Source organism: Hesperophylax consimilis, chromosome 13, assembly GCF_061612785.1.
Source record: "Hesperophylax consimilis isolate HC1 chromosome 13, BYU_Hcon_1.0, whole genome shotgun sequence".
Taxonomy (NCBI): domain Eukaryota; kingdom Metazoa; phylum Arthropoda; class Insecta; order Trichoptera; family Limnephilidae; genus Hesperophylax; species Hesperophylax consimilis.
The window spans coordinates 33,265,083-33,287,358 of NC_142848.1; the positions used below are offsets into that span (position 1 = coordinate 33,265,083).

The 22,276-nt window shown below is 34.6% G+C and overlaps 1 protein-coding gene across 2 annotated transcripts in view; it reads left to right on the forward strand.

Moving 5' to 3' along the window:
- Src42A (Tyrosine-protein kinase Src42A) overlaps positions 1-22,276 on the forward strand; it is a 201,029-nt gene that overhangs the window by 164,871 nt on the left and 13,882 nt on the right. For both annotated transcript variants that reach the window (XM_089639036.1, XM_089639035.1), the window contains exons 2-3: positions 6,829-6,950; positions 8,544-8,707. In XM_089639036.1, coding sequence (XP_089495162.1) covers positions 6,829-6,950; positions 8,544-8,707 — 286 coding nt within the window. The remainder of the gene's footprint in view (positions 1-6,828; positions 6,951-8,543; positions 8,708-22,276) is intronic.

Sequence of the window (22,276 nt, forward strand, 5' to 3'; positions counted from 1 at the left end):
CATTAATTCAAAATTGCACTTTTGCTCTGTCCAGGGATTTCATGTGTTTACATGACATTTGCTAGGAAATGAACAACTGATCGATTTAATAAAACGTTACGAAATAAAATCCGTTGAATAACGCGATACCACGATTCAAATATGCGTTGCGTGCGTAGGACAGGTAAGTGCACATGTTGCGTACGTGGTTCCAGTCTCACTATCTTAACCTGAACTCTTCAATAAAGTTTTTTTATGTATATTTATATTTTTTTTTATATTCCCTTATCAGGCACAAGAGCTCCTCTTTTCTGATAAGGTATACATGACCATATATGAACCTTAATATTATATTTTGCAAAATATGTATGTATTAATGTAACCCATATGATGTATATTAAAATAATAAAAAAAAAAAAAAAAAAAAAAAAATATATATATATATATATATTATAAAGAAATAGCTCGCTTTCTCACAAATGATATTGATATTACATTAATATAAGAAATTCTAATTTTGGTTGTATCTGTGATTGTAGCTCTGGTTCAAGAACTCGGATTTTGTTTTGAATTCAAGTGTAATTTTTAAAATTGGAACTGATTGTGCAAAAAATCAGATAAGCGATAAAGTACTTACCTTTAATATGTATAATATTTGAAAATTAAATTGGAATAAATGTATCAAGATTTCAGACAAGCGGTACCTAAGTACCTACATATAATATAATATTTCTTACCAGAAAATTATTTTAATTCTATTTTTAAAACGTGTATTTCCTTTGTTTAAATTTCTTACCTATTTAACTTTGAAAAGTAAATCCAGATTTCGTGATTTTAAAGGTCTGCGCTTTTTACGTTTTCAAGAAAGCACTATTTACTAATTAGATTTACATAAATAATATCCCGTGATATTCACTTGTCTAAGCCTGTATATTATAAAGCCGACACTAGATTACTAACAAATAATTATACAGATGAGCGATTCGACGATTTAGCTCGCTTACAAACGTGACATTGCTACCAAATTTGCAATAAAATATGAATAACTGCCTGTTATTCGATATACTTAAAAACAAGACAAGTCAAATTATATAAATTCAAAATTAACATGAAATTACAATACAAATTACATTTCGTCAAGTGATGTTTGTTTAGTCATGTTTAGCAGATAAATGCGGGAGGTCATTTGAAGTCAAATTATTCAATTTTGATTTTGTGACGACGATATGTAAATATTCACTTTTTTTTTACTCAAGGCTAAAAAAGGGCGACAGTGTGAATGACCCTTAAATCAAATTCATGGTGATGTTTGTTTTTGTAATATTCACTATTTTATGTTCTTTGTTTTAATGCTTTCTCTCTTTTATCAATACCAACGTTTATTATCGCAGTGGTTTTAACTTGTAGCAAAACCGGTTTTAATTTCTACAATGCGTCGTGCAGTTATGGTGATTTTAATGACCAATTAATAGTTTTTATTTTTTTTATTATTGTGATTATAAAACTTTATTATTGATTGAGCGTAGCGAAGTACTGTTGCAACTAGACCGTTTGGCATTTAGTATTTCTGTAAATTTGTTTGTACTGTCCGTTTCCGGCTCAAGTCTGGGCCGTGTCGGATACCCTCTTTTTATGCCGCTAGAGTTCGCATGAGCGTGGATCCGTTGTTTTAAAAAAGAATCATCGGCATAGTGACGTTACTTTGGAAAAATCGTACACTTCCTTATTTTAAATTCAAAAGGTGAAGTAGGTAGATATTTAAGTACCTACTTATAATCTTATGATTTCTGGGTTTTCTTTAAAAATACGAAAAAATTACACACATGCTTTTTTGGAAGCGAGGTCTTCTGTTCACGGAACTACTAGTAGGTAGGTATATTATGTTTATACTTGTTTATTTTGGACCGGACTGGCTTCCCCTGCTAAGGACGTCTTCAGATTAAATTTGCCCGTAGCGGGATGGACCTAAAATAAACAAGCTGAATCAAGTTTTTTAAAATAGTTATATTATTAGTACATTATCATATATTTTAGATTGTATTATTCTTATTTCTATATCCTAACCTAAGTTTATCACAATAATAGATTTGAACAGATTTGTTCCTCGTTTGTCTACAGCCCCCGTTTGGCCGATCTCAACATACGCTTTATCTGTTGGGTAAGGTTAGGTTAGATTGGGAGATGAACAATACATTATTTCATGTTATTTTGTTTAATATGGCTCCTACAATCCATTTTTAATCTATCCTTTGGTGCAGACTTTGTAGTTTCCAGCAACGCATTATAGTATTACATTCATTTGTATAGTTGACTATTTTGTGTATTGGCTTTGTCATCTTTTGATAGTGTTGGGGATGGACACGAAAGGCACCGTCGCACAGCGGAAAGAAGGGGAAAATCTGGAATGCCGTAAAGCTGCCGACAGACGTAGCTATAAAAGATCAAAAGTTATTTGGCTTGGCGTATTTCGGCATATCGCTCGCCATACATTTCAATTGGAAATGTACGGCGAGCGATATGCCGAAATACGCCAAGCCAAATATCTTTTGATCTTTTATAGCTACGTCTGTCGGCCCCATTAACGTTTTTCTTCTATAGCTTTTTTTTAATTGCCCTGGTTCATTACGGCATTTTCCAACCACAAACATAGTTAAGATGTTGATCGGATAATTTGTCAATATCAACTGAACACACACATTTTAGTCGACATTAAGGGAGGTAGGAATTAGAAAATAGGAAATATAATAAAACAATATGTGGTACCAACATGTAGCCTAATTTCATTTCACGTTCTCGTGTTACATCTGTGAATGTCCTATTTGTAAATATATTTTTTGTAAAATATTTTGGTAATAGGTGGTTTATTATTTCATGTATAAATATCATCGCGTTCAAGCTTCTGTTTCGCTGTTAGCTTATTTAGTCATGTACATTACTGTATTAGGCATGTGTCATGTTTCCAGTTTAGTACTTATTAGGTAATTACGTTTCTTCTGTCTTCTTACATAATAATAATTCTGTTGACGGTGATAATAAATAGGTAGGTATTGAAGAAAGTGATATTTTGCTGAGCGCCATGATTTTTGTCGCAAATAACGAAACTGATACATCGGTTATGTAATGTATGCATTACGATTTGTTACCGCCGCAAACTATAATATTCTCCTGTGATTATTCTATAAAGCAACTTCTGCATTTGCATAATCCATAAATTACATTAGATCGAAGCACGCGAATAATCGCGCGAAGCAAACATTCATTCAAGCCGTTCAGTGTGATAATATGAAGTGAATGCATTATAATCAGTAGGGTGGACCGTAGTTTTTGTCGTGGATGTCAGGGGTCTACAAAGTTTGGCAAAATCATACGTTTGACTACATCAAGTTATGTAATTATCGAAGGAAAAACAGTATTTATAACCATTGCTCGTGATTTTTTAGTGTGATAGTATTGAAAGTTTGAAAAATTCGACAGTGTTGATGTTGTTTAGTCCAAAAAATATTTTTTTTTGTATAAAGATTTTCAGGAAATTTCAGTTTGGCAGTGAATCGCACCGATTCCTGAACTATCTTCATACAAAAAAACCGAATGTTAGAACCGAAAAAATAATAATTTTTGGCTACAACAACATCACTAATGCATTTTTTTTTAATGTTAACACTCTAGTACACTCAAAAGTCACTGTTTATAACATCCTCCACAACCGGGGCATATCTTTAATGCATTAGTTATTTGGTTTTTTTAGTGCATTGGAATGCTTTTTTTTTATTTTGTTAAAAAGAATGTGGAAAACTTGTTGTTTTTTACTGATCATTAATCTGCGTAAATATATATTGCGTGATACAATTTTAGACCCAATCACACAGCATCCCCAAAGATGACATAGGCCCTGAGGGAAATTATTTTCTTCTTGGTCTCCCGCGCGTAGTTATATTGGATATTTTTTAGTTATTTTTAAGCTGTATATAGCTAAAAGTTTTCTTAAATCTGAAGTAATATGAGAGTTGTGGCGAACTCAGTGGCAGACCTCGGACATGAAAAGCAAGCACCTTGTTGTTTACCCGTCTGTTAAACTACCAGAGTTTGCATCCGATGCAATAAACGTCCCTATGAATATATTATGATGGACAAATTAACCCTATCCCGAAGCACTCCGAATTGTGTGAACGTTGTCAAATACAAACAGTCCCCCGGAGGTATGTCTTCTGTGTTGAACCAAGTAACTCCTGGCCGATAAAGTCGACTGGCTGAATAATAATTATATTTTGAGGCAGAAATAAAAAAAAATAAAATCACCCAGTTGACACCGTTATTTCATTTTATTTATCTGTCTTATTCTGTTTTATGTTTCGTTTAGATTTATTAGTATTATCTTTTTCAATGATTTATAACATTGATGGGTAACCTTTAAAAGTTATTAAAGAAAAATTGTTTCTATAAAAATTGAATATTCATTTTGACTTTTAGAAAAAGTCTATAGGTATTCCATACAAATAAAAATTCGATATGTTTATCCGAGACACTATCAAGGTTACAAACCAATTCTTTAGAACTTTTTAATCATTCAAAAAAGATAGCTGCCAAAAATATGGGAAAAATTAGTTGCATGATAATATTGTTAATTTCGAATTTAAAATGTGAGATCGATAAAATGACGTATTATAATAAGGTTTCAATAATGGTCGAGTGGTTAAAAACGTTGTCCCGGTAAAACAGATATTCTGGGTTCGTTTCCCAGTTTTATTTTTCTGTGTCTTGTTCTGTTTCATGTTTTGTTTAGATTTATTAGTACTATCTTCTTCCTCAACTATAATACCAGCATCAACAAAGCTTACTGTTTAAAAGTAGCCCATTGATGCTGATTATATCGATATCCGTATTGATTCAATTTAACAGATTGCCCTCCCCAGCGGTATGACCATTGGCAAGTTATTCCTGCAGGCCGGGAGACAGATCAGTCAATGTTGTCGGTGGCGGAGATAACCAACGGGAATGCTTTCCATGATAGACGTGGTTTTAAACCATCCACGAATCAGTTTGAAGAAATGTATAGCAATGCGCACATCCCTTTTGAACTGTAGATGGTTCATTCGGGGCATACCTAAAAGTCAGTAGAATAGAGCCATGGATAGTAGCTATACTCCATACTCCCCCAGTAGAGAAGTCTCTGAAATTTCTTCTGAACCATACGCAACTTTTGAGATCCCTGAGAAAATATCTCAACAAAGAAAGAAATCTTCCATACATTGACGGCCACCATAATGCACTTTGCATAAATGCCATTAACATTGGCCACTGAGTACTGGATACCGACTTCTGAAGGCGAGCAGGTCTTGGGGAATTCTAAAGCTCAAGAACTCGGTCGGGCTGGTGACTGCTGGTGACTCAGTACTAATGAGTTGCCCTGCGCGTGGCTCATATTATCAATTCAGATATCGACATGTGTGCATTATCACCGATGTCTGATTTCTAACGGAATGTGGAAAATGCAATTTATCGCCCACGTTCTAATTTATTCGCAATATTAATGCAGTTAATTGACACGTTTTTATAATAACTTAGGTAAAACGAAGCGTGGAATTTCTCTAGCCTTCCGATTCTTGTTATTTACAGCGTATCGGAATTGGATTAATTTACTGACAATATTGCACGGAAAAAAATGATTATGTTAAAAAAGTGATAGCATAATATATTAGTCATTCAGAATATATCGAGAACACCTGTTTTTTTTTCTTATAAATATCACCACGGATTGCGACAATATCACTAAGCAATATCAATATCAATATTTGTATGGACGCGTGTTCCGCCGTCCTCATAAAACATTCCCTTTGAACTGATACTTTGTTGGGAACTCTGTCAATTCATTCGATAAAGGCCTGCAGCCCCGTTTTGGAAAACGGGAAAACGATTAATTTGACAAGAGTTTTAATAAATTAAACATTATTTCAAATCAGTAAGTTTTCTCCGTGTAGTAGTAATTTTATGCTTTTATATTAGAGACGAGCTACGTAGTTTTGTCCGACAATTACATTCTAAATTTATTGTAGCTTACAATATTGGATATTAGTTTTCCTGTGAATCTATTCGGAGTCTACGGGTACTTGTAATTCAACCAATATTCAGCGCACACTATAGCAACTCGCTTTTATAAACGGAAAATTCTTCTAAGTGTATCACGAACTACATGCGTATATTGTACATGTCTCTATGTACCTATTGTGTATTGGCATGCAGTCAATAAAGCCTGAAAAGCTGTGCAATGCCTTGGAAAAATGAACCGTAAAAAGTGTAAATAGTAATGCAAATTTCTAGTTAAAATTTTTTTTTTCCATAAATTTGTGATTTTTTTATGTAACGAATTACATACATTTTTGACTTCCTTAATATATATTTTTTGCTCTTTATTCGCATTCTGCTTCCACTGCAGGCTGTGAAACGTACGGTCGGCATTGCTACGTTAAAATATGTTAACGATATAATACATTTATTTATTTGTTAAGACATACACAGTACAGTAAGATACAGTTAGATATTTTTGGTTATTACATAGTTGTAGTACCTATTACGTATGTCCATAAAATATCATTACGTAATTTCGCCTGAGATTGTTATAAACATGTACTTATATTTTTTTTGATAAATTAAAAAAGCCTAGTATTCACATACGGACATGTCCGGCGAACATGACGTGACAGGAGCATTTTTGTACATGGTCTGTCCGGCATCAATATACAAAAATGCTCTTCTGTGATGTGATGTTCGCCCGTGGATACTGGGCTATTAGAATTGTATATCGTAGTTAGTTTGTTGTTCATTGTTGACGTTTGCCTGTTTCTGTTGTTTCAGATGGTACTTCCGAAAGATAAAGAGGATCGAGGCAGAGAAGAAACTGCTGCTTCCGGAGAACGAACACGGGGCCTTCCTTATCAGGGACTCCGAGAGCAGGCACAATGACTTCTCCCTCTCAGGTTACTCCTCACCTATATATTACCTTACACTAACTAACCTAACCTAATTTACTCAATCCAATCAGTTATATGTCTGCGGTTTATTTACAGGTACAAAGTCTCGCGTCAACTTACGCTTCTTTATACGTGCCAACCTTGTCATAATGTTACAGCTGGCGTTATGACAATTGCCGACATAAATGATACATTCAGAAATTTCAGCTTAGTTTTCATGATGATTTTTTTTGCTAACATTTTTACATTAACAGCACATTCAAAAGTAATATATAAGCAGAAAATGTGTCTATTCTTAGCATGTCTTACCACGAATATGGGTAATAGGCATAAAAATCGCTTGGCAAAAGGAGTCTGGAAATGGTTGATGCGTAAAGGGATTTTTATTTATTTTGTGAATAATTTTATAATAAAGAAAAAAGTCAAACAAAACAAATTGTCACATATACTCTTAGCCATAAAACAGCATTTAAAAAAAGTTGTTTAGTAAATGCATTCATAATTTTCCAATGATATATTGTTTTAAAGTAATATAACAATTTATTTTTATTCAAGTAAAACGATAGAAAAAGCTTTAATTTATCCAAAGCATATTTTTTGGTATTCTTAAAGATTTTTCTAAAATAGTGATTTCACTGATAGCTTTGCCTTAAATCATCCAATTCTGCGTGTATAAGTTTTATAGTATGTGGTTATTTAAAATAAATGTATAAATTACCAATTGATTTTGAAAAAAAAAACGTTGGAAAGTCTGATTTGACTATAACGTCAATTGAATCCGATGGAGAGGACATTGCGGAGAGATTGACAACTATTGTGACGTCATCTAATGCAAATTCTTGAGATTTATCTACATGAGGGAGTATGGCTACTACCCGTGGCTCTATCCCTCTGAATTTCTTTTGGGTATGCTCGGAATGAACTATCTACGGGTCAGGAGAGATGTGCGAATTGCTACACATTTCTTTACACTGATTCGTGGATGGTTTGAAAACTCGCTCATCATGGAGAGCATTCATTTCTATGTTTCCGATGGTTATCTACGTCACCGACAACATAGACTGTTTTATCTCCCGGCCTGCAGAACTAACTTGCCAATGGTCATGCCTGTAGGGAGAGCAATCTTGCTGTTGAACAGAATCAATTCATTCAGATCATTCGGATATCGACATTTTTTGCATCAATGAAGCTTCCTTTAAAAGGCAAGCTCTATTATTACTGGTATAGTTGATATACACACTGTTTATTAATCTAAGAATTCCTATTACAGAAATATTTTGAAAACGCATTGAAATTAACAATTTTGTAATGTTTTTGAAATGAACAAAGAAAATTGAATTGAATTGGATTAAAGTTCGCATGGCGCCACTTAAAATTTCAAAATGGCCCCGTTTTTACGAATAAAAGAAAATATATCTGTAAAAAATTATATCACTTTGAAAAAGTGCTTTAACCGATCTTTAAAAATAGACGATGAATACCTAATGTAATTTTTATGAATATATTTAAAAGATTTGTTGGGATCCTCATTTCTGTTATTACCAAACCCCCCGTGAATAAAGGTGTGTTCACACTGATGTAATGTGTGTGTGTTTGCAGTCCGCGACGGCGACACGGTGAAGCACTACCGCATCCGGCAGCTGGACGAGGGCGGGTTCTTCATCGCGCGGCGCACCACATTCCGCACCCTACAGGAGCTGGTCGAGCACTACAGCCGGGACGCGGACGGGCTGTGTGTGAGCCTTAGCAAGCCCTGCGTACAGGTCAGCAATCTAACCAATATCCTTCTTATCCATCTTGTCATTCTCACTAATAATCCCATTCAACATTCGAGTGTTTCCTTCTTGCAATCATTGTAGACGTAGAAAGCCATTCTCATATTTTATTTTTCAATCTGACCAACGTTTTCGTGCCTCGCCTAATTGATTTTTAAAGTAAATCTCTTTTTACTGAAAAGAAGGGTAAATGTAGGTAACTCCATGAAACTGTCTAAATAAGTGAAGCTAGCAGTCCACAATTGAGTGCTAGTATCCACCCTGATTTATGGCAGTGAGGCATGGAGCTGGTAGATGAAGGATTAAAGTAGACTGAATGCTGTAGACGTGAGATCCCTGAGGCGCACGTGTGGTAAAACCATGTATGATCGTGTGAGTAATGTGGAGATCCACAAAGAATGCAAGGCTGATGAGTAATGAGTAAGATTAAGGAAGGAACGCTCAGATGGTTGAGGCATGTAGAGCGAATGAATGAAGAAAGGAGTGTAAGGAAAGTATATGACGCAATTTTGAATAGTAGAAGAAGTCGGGGATGCCCGAGGAAGACGTGGCACGATCAAGTGAACCAGATACTTGAGTCGGGCCATGTCAAAAGTCGGAATAACAGAAAACTATGTATGGGACGATGTATGAATGTAAATGAGGCAAAGAGTGTGTGCCAAGACCGACTGTTTGGCAGTCCGTTAGTTAGTTAACGTTATTCAAATAATAATAGGGTAGGGGGTAAATAGAATAATATGAATAAGTCGTCTCAATGTAGCATAGCCCCTATTTGATTATGGCATTGACCACCGAAACAGAAATCATAACAATGAAAACTAAAATTCTTTCAGAACTTAATAATATTTAACATTATTAAATTTGATTTATTATAAGTTAAAAAGACCACCCACTTAAAAATTTCCTTATTAAAGATTTTCTCTGTTTTCGGTACAATTTTCCCTGAACATCATGTGTTAAATTTAGTACAGTCAAAATACGGGGTATCTTTCAAATGAGTAGATTTTAGTGATACGTTCTGTTGTAAACTATTTTTTTATTTGTTTTATTGCAAAGTATCCTCATTTCACCTGTAAATTTTCCATCAGTAATTTCAATACAATTCTCCCCGAAATGGAGTGTTTTCAAACAAAACTGGTTAATTTCTTCAGTAACCTATCTTGTAATGCTAGCCTAGCCTGGTAGCATTTCAAGTACGATTTTCCCGGAACATTGAAATAAGATGACATTTATAGTATACTAGCTTCAAACCATTCTTCATAAGCTTTTTACACATTTTTCAGTAGATATTAATACTTTTTCTAAAGAATAATTTACGATTAAAATACTAAAGCCTCTTTCGCAACATTTATAAGCTTTTCTAATAGCTTTTTATCGTACACAAAAAATATATGTACGTTATATTTATCGATGGTCTGTTTTTTAAATTTCCTTTACCAACGGTGTATTTAAAAAAGGTGTTAATTTGAAAGTTTTGTCACGTGGTGGTGGTACGTCCTTATGTTTTTATCAGTAGTTAATATAATGTTTTCTTTGATAGAAAATAAAGCTTAATGATTGAAGACAATATTAACAATTATCAAACGAAAGAAGTGAAACAGAAACAAAAATAAGATTTAGTTGCATCTAGGAATTAAACCCAGGACCCCTTCCTTGTCGGGGAAATGCTCTGACCACTTAGCTAATTCGACCATACCAACTTAACGTAATTTTTAACTATATCATTCTTCGACTGAGAGCTACCATCATTATTTTCATTTTCCTGACTCATATTAAAAAAAATGATTTACCTCACAAATCTTATGATTTCAGAGGAAATACTTTTAATTTTTTGTACGCAAGGTCTTGTAACTATTTACAGAACTACTAGTTTTATTTATTAACATCATTTTTAGGGGCTTTTATACATAATGAATTAAAAAATATATAAAGTATTTATTATACACAATTGAACTGTCTCAGTAACAATTTTTTGTGTTTGTTAAGTGATAAATTGAAGATCTCTGCTGACTTGGCATAATTATTTCCCTCCATTAGTATTCTGGGCAGAGAGGAATACACATGGTAGTTAGTCCCAGAATTTCTGGCTGAATTCCGACTTCTTCGTGTGTGTAAACAATTCCGGTATCGAATGCACTGTTTAGAATTTTATTTAGAAATACCAAGTCTGAAAATCCTTCTGTCTGACAACTCAAGCATTTTCATATCATATAACAGTGTTGTAGTTCAACAAGTTTGCTGGAATACCAAAATATGGTTAGAAAATATTCAAAAGGTATTTAGTATTGTACTGCTGGAAGTTATTCAGAAGTCATTTGTATTATGACAATTGAACACAGAACGATAATCAGCCCACCAAGGAGTGCTCAGAGCATTGTATCATTGTTATATTATATGATACGTTGAAGTACTAAGTACCCACAGAACGTTGCCGACTTCTGAACTTGGCCGTGATAATTATGGTCACACGCAACAATCATTATTGTGCAGAACGACATATATATTTGAATTTACTAATCATATTACATTATATCGTATTTCGTACACGTAAATAGTGTGTACACCTAAATATGTTCGCGCATGTATCTCTTGAGACATTTTTATAGTTTCGCAATGTTCAAATTGGTCCGATTGAAATGTTATTATGACCAGTTTGTTTAAGCGATTCGAACGTTTGAAAATTCATTCTGAGAATCAAAATTTCCATACATCTGATTGAATTTCACTTTTGTTTTCGATAATGAATGTGTGCAATTCTTGAAAGCGGAAATGAATCCACTTTCCGACATCCGATCGAGATGTAACTCGGCAGATAGACTCGTTGTGGATGACAATGCATTCTATCAACTTTTGGTGTCAATCAAGTACACACACGTGTTCATATACACATTTCTCTGAAATCGGATGATATTACAGCAATATACGAAATAAACGTCGGTCCTACACGATCGGCATCTGGCAAGGTCGGCAGCGCACTGTACTCCGGTCCCTGGGAAGGAAGGTTCAATTCTCAGCCAAACCAATTTTTTAAGTTTTAAAAGACATTTTAAAATAGCTGTATTATTGTAATGAACTTAGTTTTTTGCGGGTTGATTTTTTATTTTATTTTAAACCTTTTTAAATGGCCTTAAATCTCAGGGCCTGTCATATTTGGGGATGCTGTGTGGTGAGTATTTTTGAGGAGTGAACCTGGGTCTTGAAGTGATCCATGTTGTAGTTGAGGAGGAAGAAATATTATATCATGGTTATCAAAAGGGGTGTTCTATGGTATTTTGCCAATATAAGAGATTCTAATCATAGTTCACTGGTTTCATTGTAAGCAAGTGGTCAAAATCATCGGGTGTCGTATTCAAGTGTCGCGGGTTCCATCCCACGCTACTTAAATCCTATATCATCAGAAAACCTTCTTGTCTGATTATTTGTTATTTTTGTGATCCTAACCCTATTTTCACCATGAATTGTTGTGCTTTTAAATTATCACTTAACTAACTAAACATCACTCCCTTTCCTCGCTCCCTTTTCTCCCGTAGGGGTAGAAATATAGGACGGACCGCCATAAAACTCTGTCTTGGCACACAATATTTGTCTCATTCACATTCATACATACTCTTCTATTATTCGAACTCTTGACATAACCGACTCAAGTATCCGATTCACTTGATCGTGCCATGTCTTCTTCGGGCGTCCCCGACTTCTGCTACCATTCACATTTATAATAATAATATAATTTGGATGACTTGTATAGCGCCGTTTTTGTGCGAAATCACCTCAAGGGCGTTGTACAAAGATGTAATACATTTCTACAATGATCTATGTTATTACTAACTATATATGGAGATAATAGACAGTACCGCGTTCAAAGACAATAGATATGTAAATCAGTGGCGGCTCGTGACTTTCGGGTGAACTAGAGTTCTAATATTACAAAAAATGGCATTTTTGATGTTGTGTCAAATATTCTCCTTACACTCCTTCCTTCTTTCATTCGCTCTACATACCCAAACCATTTGAGCGTCCCTTTCTTAATCTTACTCATTGCGTTTACATCGGCCTCGCATTTTTTGCGGATCTCCGAATTTCTTAAACGATCATACATGCTTTTACCGCGCATACGCCTCAGGGATCTTATTTCTAAGCATTCAATCTGTCGCTATCAAAAATATCACTAGACGCCATTTTGTTTGTTCCAGAAAAATAGTGTTCTAACTCGTGACTTATATAATTATATAATAATATTTTGTTTAAAAAAATAATAACTTTGTTCCACTCATTTTAATCATATTGTTGTTATCACGGATTTCAGAAGGAATTAATTTTCACTCACAAATAACACTTGCTTTAATCTGAGAATGCGTGTCACTAATTCCTCGATACTATTTGTGTTTCAACGTCCAATTGCCAGATAATCTCCTAACATTTCACAAAAAAAATATAAATCTGTCTTTAATTATCCCGCAGCCAAGTGGGGAAGTAGGTAGTACACAAAATTACTATCCTCCTTATGTTAGCTTCAATACTTGACATATCACTTTAGTAGTTTACGTATTTCTACGGAAATAAATAAGTTACCATTGATAATTGACTGAATACTTGGGATTCATATAGTTTAAAAGCGCATAAGACATGCATGGGTTCATCGGAAGACCCACTCGGTTACAGACGTTTTGTGTGGCATCTTGGCCTGTCAAGAGTTAAAAAAAGAAATTTCTTCCCGAGATTTTTTTGTCGTCAGTACAGGATCTGCTGTGAGAAGGAATAAGACAAAGTTTTATATCTTATAATGATACTACTATATTTATTTATTGTATAAATAAAAATGTGAATGTAAATGTTCGTTTGTTAAAAATCTTAAATCTCCGAAATGACTGATTGCTTTGAAATTTTGACAAAACGTTGCATTCGAATACGTGTGTGTTTTTATATACCTATATTACACACGGTGTCCGGAAACTCGTAGTACAAGCGGGAAACTGGAGAATCTACACCACATGGGGAACCCAAAAAAACATGTTTTTTGATTTGAGCATTTTCAAAAAAAAACCAAAAAAAAATATTTTTCGGCTATTTTAGGGTTAAAGTTTTTTCTGGTGTTTAGGGTTGAATAACAGATGTTTTAACCCTGCAGAGCAGAAATATTTTATGATTACACCGGGTTAAATGCAGGGTGATTTCAAAATAATGCTTCAAATCCGAGTTTCTTCATTTGTTTTACTTTCAAATAGTTTTAATTAGTTGGGTACTTTGATCTTCAGTAATAATTTATAAGAATTTGATTAAAAAAAAAAAAAAATCAACTTCAAACTCGATTTACTCGATAACGAAAGCTCAAATAAAAAAAAAATATACTACAAAATCGACTCCAAATGTGATGTAGATTCACCAGTTTCCCGCTTGTACTACGAGTTTCCGGACACCCTGTATAGATGTCACCTGTGAAGGTGAAAACATTTTTTTTTTTATTAATAGCTCCATCTTTTTGAGGTAAAAGTAAAACGCGCTCTTGTTTCTTTAACAGCACAGACAGACTGAGCCACAGCAATGCGTGGCGGGGTACAGCCGGTAATTAATACAAAATATATACGTACTAGCTGACGTGTACCCGGAGTTTTTCGACTTTTCTCTTCTTTCAAAAAATATAATATCCATGTATTATACGTATACAGGGTGTATCGGCACTAACCCGACAAACTTTAACCAGCTATTCCTTAGCACATTTGGAGTAAAAAATGTTATGTGCACTTTGCTGTCCGGTAACGTTTTTTTTTAATAAAAAATTAATTAAACATATTTTCACCACATGTCACCACTGTTTTATCCTTTGTCAAAATTTGAAAGCAACATCGCAACTCTCGCGTGTTGCTGCGAACGAAGCCCGTATTACATAATCCAGTACCAGAAAAGAAATATTTTATTTAACAATAATGATTATTCACATTTTTCGTATGCGAATCACTGATTGTCTTCTTGTATTGTACACATCAGTTTTATTTTTGTATCTAAATTGTTTCACCTCTGGAATGCTTTGGTTTCACCTCTTACGCGTTTCACGTATTAAATAGTCTAATTTTGAAACTAAGAAACTAATTAGTAGATTTCCTGAATTTATAATCGAAGTCCAATAATTCTGAGCACTTTTAAAAACAATTTTCCTCACTTAGGTACTTATCAATAATAATAATTGGATTATTTGAACAGCGCCGTTGTTTTTTAAATCACCGTAAGTGCTCTGTCAAAATGTTACTTGCTAGGCTATCCTACAACGTATATTTTTTAATAAATTTAGTTATTTACAACTTCGCGGAATGTGATTTATGAATATTATTGCTTATGTTAAAAGCCTTCCAGAATTACCGGAATATAACGAGCAGCTTGACACACTTAAGTTTATTTCCACTAATTTGAAGGTACAAAGAATGTATAGTTTTAAAAACAATCCCGATGAATCAAAAAACGGTTCATATAAAACTGCTGCGCAACACACTGAGACAAAGGAAAGCACTCACACAAACGTCATGACTGCATTGGATTGACCACCTGCAAATGAATGCTGCCAGATTGCTAATTTATTTAAACAATAATTATTAAATTTTATTTAAAATATCGCAATTTTTTTAAAAAATCGACAATAAATTACAACTATAATTTAAAAAAAATATTCTTAACCCCACGCTTTTTCGTAATTGATTAATTAATTCAGAATTTAAACGTTGCTTGAAATGACTAGCCGTATTTGGTGACCAGATCTGAATATCCAGGTTCAGAATTTAAACGTTGCTTGAAATGACTAGCCGTATTTGGTGACCAGATCTGAATATCCAGGTTTAGAATTTAAACGTTGCTTGAAATGACTAGCCGTATTTGGTGACCAGATCTGAATATCCAGGTTCAGAATTTAAACGTTGCTTGAAATGACTAGCCGTATTTGGTGACCAGATCTGAATATCCAGGTTTAGAATTTAAACGTTGCTTGAAATGACTAGCCGTATTTGGTGACCAGATCTGAATATCCAGGTTCAGAATTTAAACGTTGCTTGAAATGACTAGCCGTATTTGGTGACCAGATCTGAATATCCAGGTTTAGAATTTAAACGTTACTTGAAATGACTAGCCGTATTTGGTGACCAGATCTGAATATCCAGGTTCAGAATTTAAACGTTGCTTGAAATGACTAGCCGTATTTGGTGACCAGATCTGAATATCCAGGTTTAGAATTTAAACGTTGCTTGAAATGACTAGCCGTATTTGGTGACCAGATCTGAATATCCAGGTACTTCCTCACCTTCCACTCCTTCCCTTAGCCATAAAACTTACCCCAATTCAACATAAAAATTGTTTAAATTATCGGATGTAATGAAATGCATAATAATTAGACCCCAAAATACTTAATTATTCAGGGAAATAAACCCCTGAGTCATCAGTTGGAAATACCAACGACATTAAGTGAAATTAACAATGCAATAATCCTATTATTGCATTGTTTAAAATTTCACTTAATTATTAGCATTAGCAAATAATATTGGGATTAGCAAATAATAATTTACGACAATTTACTCGGAAATCAATAAAGCCAGAATAATAAAAAAAGAAAGTTATCACTTACGTCGTCTGTAAGTGGCTTTACCAAAGTTTGATAATGCCGTCAGAAGGTGAAACAGCTGTCACGCGTAATAATAATTACAACTAGCAGAACTTGTTTATAAACACACTGTTTTTATAAATTTTTTAATAAGACTGTTAAAATAAAAAAAATCTCTAAATTGAAATGGAGTTCTACAAACTAAACTTAAAATCAAATAAATTTATTGCGAAGGTTCAAAGTACTGTACTGTAATATTATATTAAATAATTTTTACGTGTTTAATTATTGTTTAAAGTCAGATTAAAGCGATTAAAAAACCCACCTGGCAATTCTTATTCGAGTTTCGTTGTTTTTACGTATTGGCGCGCTTACAAGCATCAGTCGTCTCATTTTTAACCATTAATATTTAGTGTGTAGGAAAGAGAGAAGACGCTTTTCGACACACTTGTCGAAAAACTTGTTGAATGCCGACGGGCATACTCTTCTACAGATTTTATTAAATATTGATATGTAGGTAATATTGATGTGTAAATGAATGACATTGTGAGAATTTTACCAATAAATAATAAATGAAAATGCGGACATGTAGTTTATGTTAATTTTTTTATTGGAGCATTTGTTCGAAGTGACTACCATTATTTTCGATGCAAGCGTGTAGTCTTGTTATATTTTGATTATTTAAGTTTGCAGGATTTGCTTTAATTTCTGCAGCGGCTTCCATCACTCGTTCGAGCAGTTGCTCTCTTGAGGCTATTGGCTTAGCATACACTTTTTCCTTGAGAGCCCCCCACAGGTAGTAATCCAGGGGGGTCAGGTCGGGTGATCTTGGTGGCCAAGCAATGGCCGGACTTCCACGGCCTATCCAACGACCAGGAAACTCGACATCCAAGTAGTTCCGCACGGCAATCGAATAGTGTGGTGGGGCTCCATCGTGCTGGAACCACATTCTCCGTAGTAATTCGAGGTTCACATCTTCCAGAATCTCGCCCAGTTGCACTTGTAAGAACTCCAAATACATCGGTCCATTTAGTCTGGGAGGCAACTCGATTGGACCGAGTATTTGATTTCCCAGGATTCCTGCCCACATGTTGATGGAAAATCTGTCCTGGCTCGACGACTCCCGAACAAGCTTGGGGTTTTGTTCAGCCCAATGGTGCAAGTTGTGCACATTTAGCACTCCTGTTTTAGTGAACTGTGCTTCGTCGGTAAACAATATGTTTTTCATGAAGTCTGCATCTCTTATGACATTATGCAGCATTCTTCTGCAGTACACGACTCTGGAAAAGTGGTCATTCTCCATGAGGCCTTGGCAGCGCCTATAGTGAAAAGGTTTGAGCCCGTGCTTCTTCAGAACTCTCCATACCGCCATGTGTTCCCTGTGTCCTATCATCAGAGCGACCCGACGCACGGACAGCGTGGGGTCTTCGGTAATTAAGTTCAGGATTCTCTCCTCAACTGCCACAGGAACGATGTTGTGTCCTCCGCCGGCGCCTTCAATCCGTCCGATGCCACAGTCACGCAATTGTTGATACATCTGAAACAAAACAACAAATAACAACTGCTTTTATTATTCAGCTCAGTAATAATGTCAAATAAACAATCGCGGGCTTTTTCACTCATTTTATTTTTAAAGAACACTTATTTTAGGCACATATCAGAAAACTTACGTTTTCTCTTCATTTATTTCATTTTTTTATAGTAAAATGTATAACAAAGTGTTTTAAATTATAATTTTCTTAACTAGGTACGGTTGATATCTTGGATTCACAGGGGTGAAATTGAATTCAAGTAATTTAAATAATCCCATGGTGAGAAAGGGAGTGAATTCAATTGCAGTGAATGATGCATTTATTAGAGATTAAAATTAATTAACTTTTTAAAACGCCGTTTAGTGACCACTGAACACAAATCACCTAAAGTACAATTTACATTTTTAAAGTTGGTGGCCCCTTGTTATGTTTTTAATGTTCCCAGTTTAAATTTCAAAAGCGCTTTTTGGCATTATCAATGAATGTAAATAGTTTCAATAAACAATTGATAGGGTACAAACCTGGACAAAGGTAGCATGGTGTGGGACGCGTCTTCCAGGAAACCTCATGCGATACTCCCTTACGGCTGCTCGTGAATTTCCATTGCAAAATCCATAAACAAAAACAATATCTGCTTGCTCGGCAGGTGGATAATTGAGGGGCATATTTCAACAGTAAAAACTTAGATAACAAAACAAAAACGAAACTAGAAACTTGATGACATGCGAACTCCCAAAACAGCACTGACCACTGATACGAGACGGGGTGGCGGGAACCACACGGGACTTGAGACAGAATATGTGTGAAAGAGATGACAGTAGCGCGGCGTTGCCAATTATTTTACCCCTATACTGTGGGCAGTAGCGGAGTGTGGAAATTTTATTTATTTTTTGTTTTTAAAAGAAAAAAAATGTTACCGGACAGCAAAGTGTACATAACATTTTTTACTCCAAATGTGCTAAGGAATAGCTGGTTAAAGTTTGTCGGGTTAGTGCCGATACACCCTGTATATGAACCTTCCGGAAGAAATTCTCTAAATGATGTGAAAATCCTATTAAACTCTGTTGCATAATTTAGAAGAAATAAGCGGATAAACAGACTCGGATAGTTACTTTGTTTTATACAATTTAGAGATAATAATCTATTGTCATATTTACGAATGTACTTAAAGTTTAGGAAGAAACGGCCTGTAATCCCATTTTTAGTTCAATATGATCTGGGATGTTCCCGAACGTTGCAGACTATTCCCGAATATTCCAAAACATTCCAGAATGTTCAGGGATGTTCTGAAATGTTGTGGAATGCTCTCGAATACTCTCGAATGTTCTGGACTGTTCGACAAATTTCTAGAGGGCACAACTCCCAACCTTTGTATCTTCAAAAGCACGCCCTTCAGGTGAAAGCGGGAACCTTCTTTATAAATGGGGGATAGAGGGTAACCACACCAAATAACTCCCCTGATCGTACTGAGACTCGTTTCTGAGTTTTACCGGCACTCAAATCGTATACTTACTTGTATAACATATATTTAATATTGATTATTAAATTATTATTATGTAATTATGATATAATGTTATGGCTGGTGTTCGTGAAATACTATCCCGCGATACCAATATCCCACGCCGCTCGTGTTCCGCTCTCAACATTGAACTTGTCGCCGTGAGTCTGGCTCGGGTTACAGGTCACATGTCGCAGATCCTAGGTCAGTGGTCACGTGGTATGTTGCTTTTCCATGTTACGTTATCTCCTGCTCATGTCGAAGTAGGAACTCACTTTAGACATTTGTTTTATAACCCTCTCAATCGGCGTAAAATAACCACAATCGAAAGGCAGAAACTGATTTATACTCGCAATTTTATTGTTTTTGGTGGAGTATGTCAATTTAATTAACGAGTGAAAACTATTACTTTCTTAGAATAGAGGAAATACGATGTATGCGTGTTTCGTGTACCAAAAGTCTGACTATTCTTCGCTTAAATTTCAAATCCAGAAATTCGTTTCACCACACCCTATGTGTAAATAACTGTAACTATGTATAGTTTTGTTATTTGATTGCATGGTGTGTGGATCTAAATTATTACTATCCAGTTAATATAGTTTTAAGGGTTTTCCATAGATAGCGATACTTATACTATCTGACAGAGATAGCATGTCATTACGTAATTATTGCATTTTGGGCCTTAAATTATCGCGGCCTACGATGAAGCCTTGATCTTATCGCCAATTGTAAACCGATAAAAACATTTCACACTAATCCGAGTAATCTATTTGAGGGGATTAGATTAGCGGCATTATGTTTTGATTTTACGAATAAAATCTATAAATGTAAATTATACCAAACTAACGTGTCGTGTATTTCCAATATTTCACGCGATTTCATCAGCATATTTTATTATGTTTTAATGCGAATGAACTATCGCAATTATTATTATAGAGCCGATAGATCGACGATACGGAAACAGTTTGCATATCAACAGTTTTCTCAAATATCTTTATTGGGTAAAGCCTTAGACACATTACGTTATATTATGCGCGCATAATTTGGGCGTGGCATATGCGTATTATATGTTGGGGTGACACTCTACGCTATAATATTACTCAGTAGAGGGGGTCAGATCAATTGGGGAACTGCCGCCGAATATCATTTCTTTGTATGGGATTCTTTACAGGGTTGCCGACCGTACCGTATTATTTGCCGGTATCGTCTCGGGATCTGACTCCTTGTCCCGAATCCCGGATGAACCTAAAAGTGCTGTGGAGAAAATTACCAACCAATATTAAATTTACATTGTCGTTTGATACGAACATACATGACAGTTTTTAAGCAAACTTAGAAAATTAGTTAAATATGCAGTTAGATAGAGAGACATTATTCTTTTGATATTAAAAAGACTCAGCAGTGTCTACAACATTTCAAAACAAAACGGTACCTAGTTATCATGCAACTAATCACAACACGAAAAAATACGTTCTTAAATATATGCATTAGTTTTAAACATTGTTTGTGTCAACAACAAACACGGCAGTGTCATAAAGCTTACTTACATCATAACGGAAGTGTCAATAATAAATTAATAAAACATATCTATAATAAAGTGGTTTCAAGCAAACTAATTTTTAATTTAAATTTAAACATATCTATAGATATAATTTATTCAAAGTAATAAAATCAGCACACATTTAAAATTTAAAAATTTTGCATCACGCTGTCATAAACAAGTTTCAATTAAAATTTTTATGTATATTGATTGTTTACCAACAATTGGCTGACGCTGTGATCAGCAGTTCTTTCTATCGCACATGACTCATATTTTCTCTCAATTGCATATATTCTTGTGAAAACCCTAATTTTATCTGGGAAACGAGTTTCTATAATGTAATTTATATGTAATGTAATGTAAGTTATGTATAATGTAATGTAAGTTTCTACATATAAAAAGGTACCTATGTCAAGTGGTTTTCTTGTGGAGATTTGTATTCTTTAAATTTTAATTGTTATTTCCACCGTCGTTTCTCGCCACAATGTGTCCCAGATTAGTTTCAGTAATATTTGGCAACCCTAATAGATATTCGCGCAATTACAACATTCGGATAATATGCTAAGTATTATTTGCAAATATATTTATTACACATATCATACTTACTATCTGTACATTATATAAATCAGCGCGGCTTTGTAGGCACATCATTTCACTATTCGCATCATCACGTGTGTATAATAAAATAATAATCATCAATGACTGTCACAATCACATCACAGTTTCTGGTGTCATTTGCTTCATCCCTGCTGGATTCTTGCAAATAAAATGAGTTACATTTTTCCCCTTAGTCCGTGTATATATTATGTATTAGATAACGGATTAAAATGTATTAAAAAAACCATGAAACCTTTTATCGGCGAGGATTAATTTGTATGCTGAACATCCACTCGAAGTGGACAGTAATTGAACATGGACACAGATGTTTTAGCAACATCCCTATGACAAATAACAGCTTGATCTGTTTACGTTGGTGGCATTTCATCAAGGTTTCGATGTTTTTTGGGCCTTCGGTATCTCTGTCATTTTCTGGGCTACTCGCGTATTGCAAATCAAAACGTTTTGTAATATGAGCTCGAAAAGATCGATAGAACCCCTTTGGTGTTCTAAAATAGAAGAGATTAATTTACTGAAAACTTGTTGGTATAAACAGTTTAATTGTACCTACTTCGCGTTCGTGTCGGTAATACAGTAATTTACTTTGCACCTATAGAAGAAATCTGTATTTTGGTGAAATTGTTATTGGGTTAGCTAAGACGCTGTACCAAGAATAATATTAACATAAATTCTCACCAGTCTTTTTTCCGCCACCAGTTCGGAATTTCGCACTGCATTTACGAATGTCCTTATTATAGAAATACTTGAAAACATGCATTTATATAATATCCGTTATCTATTCTTAACTATCTGG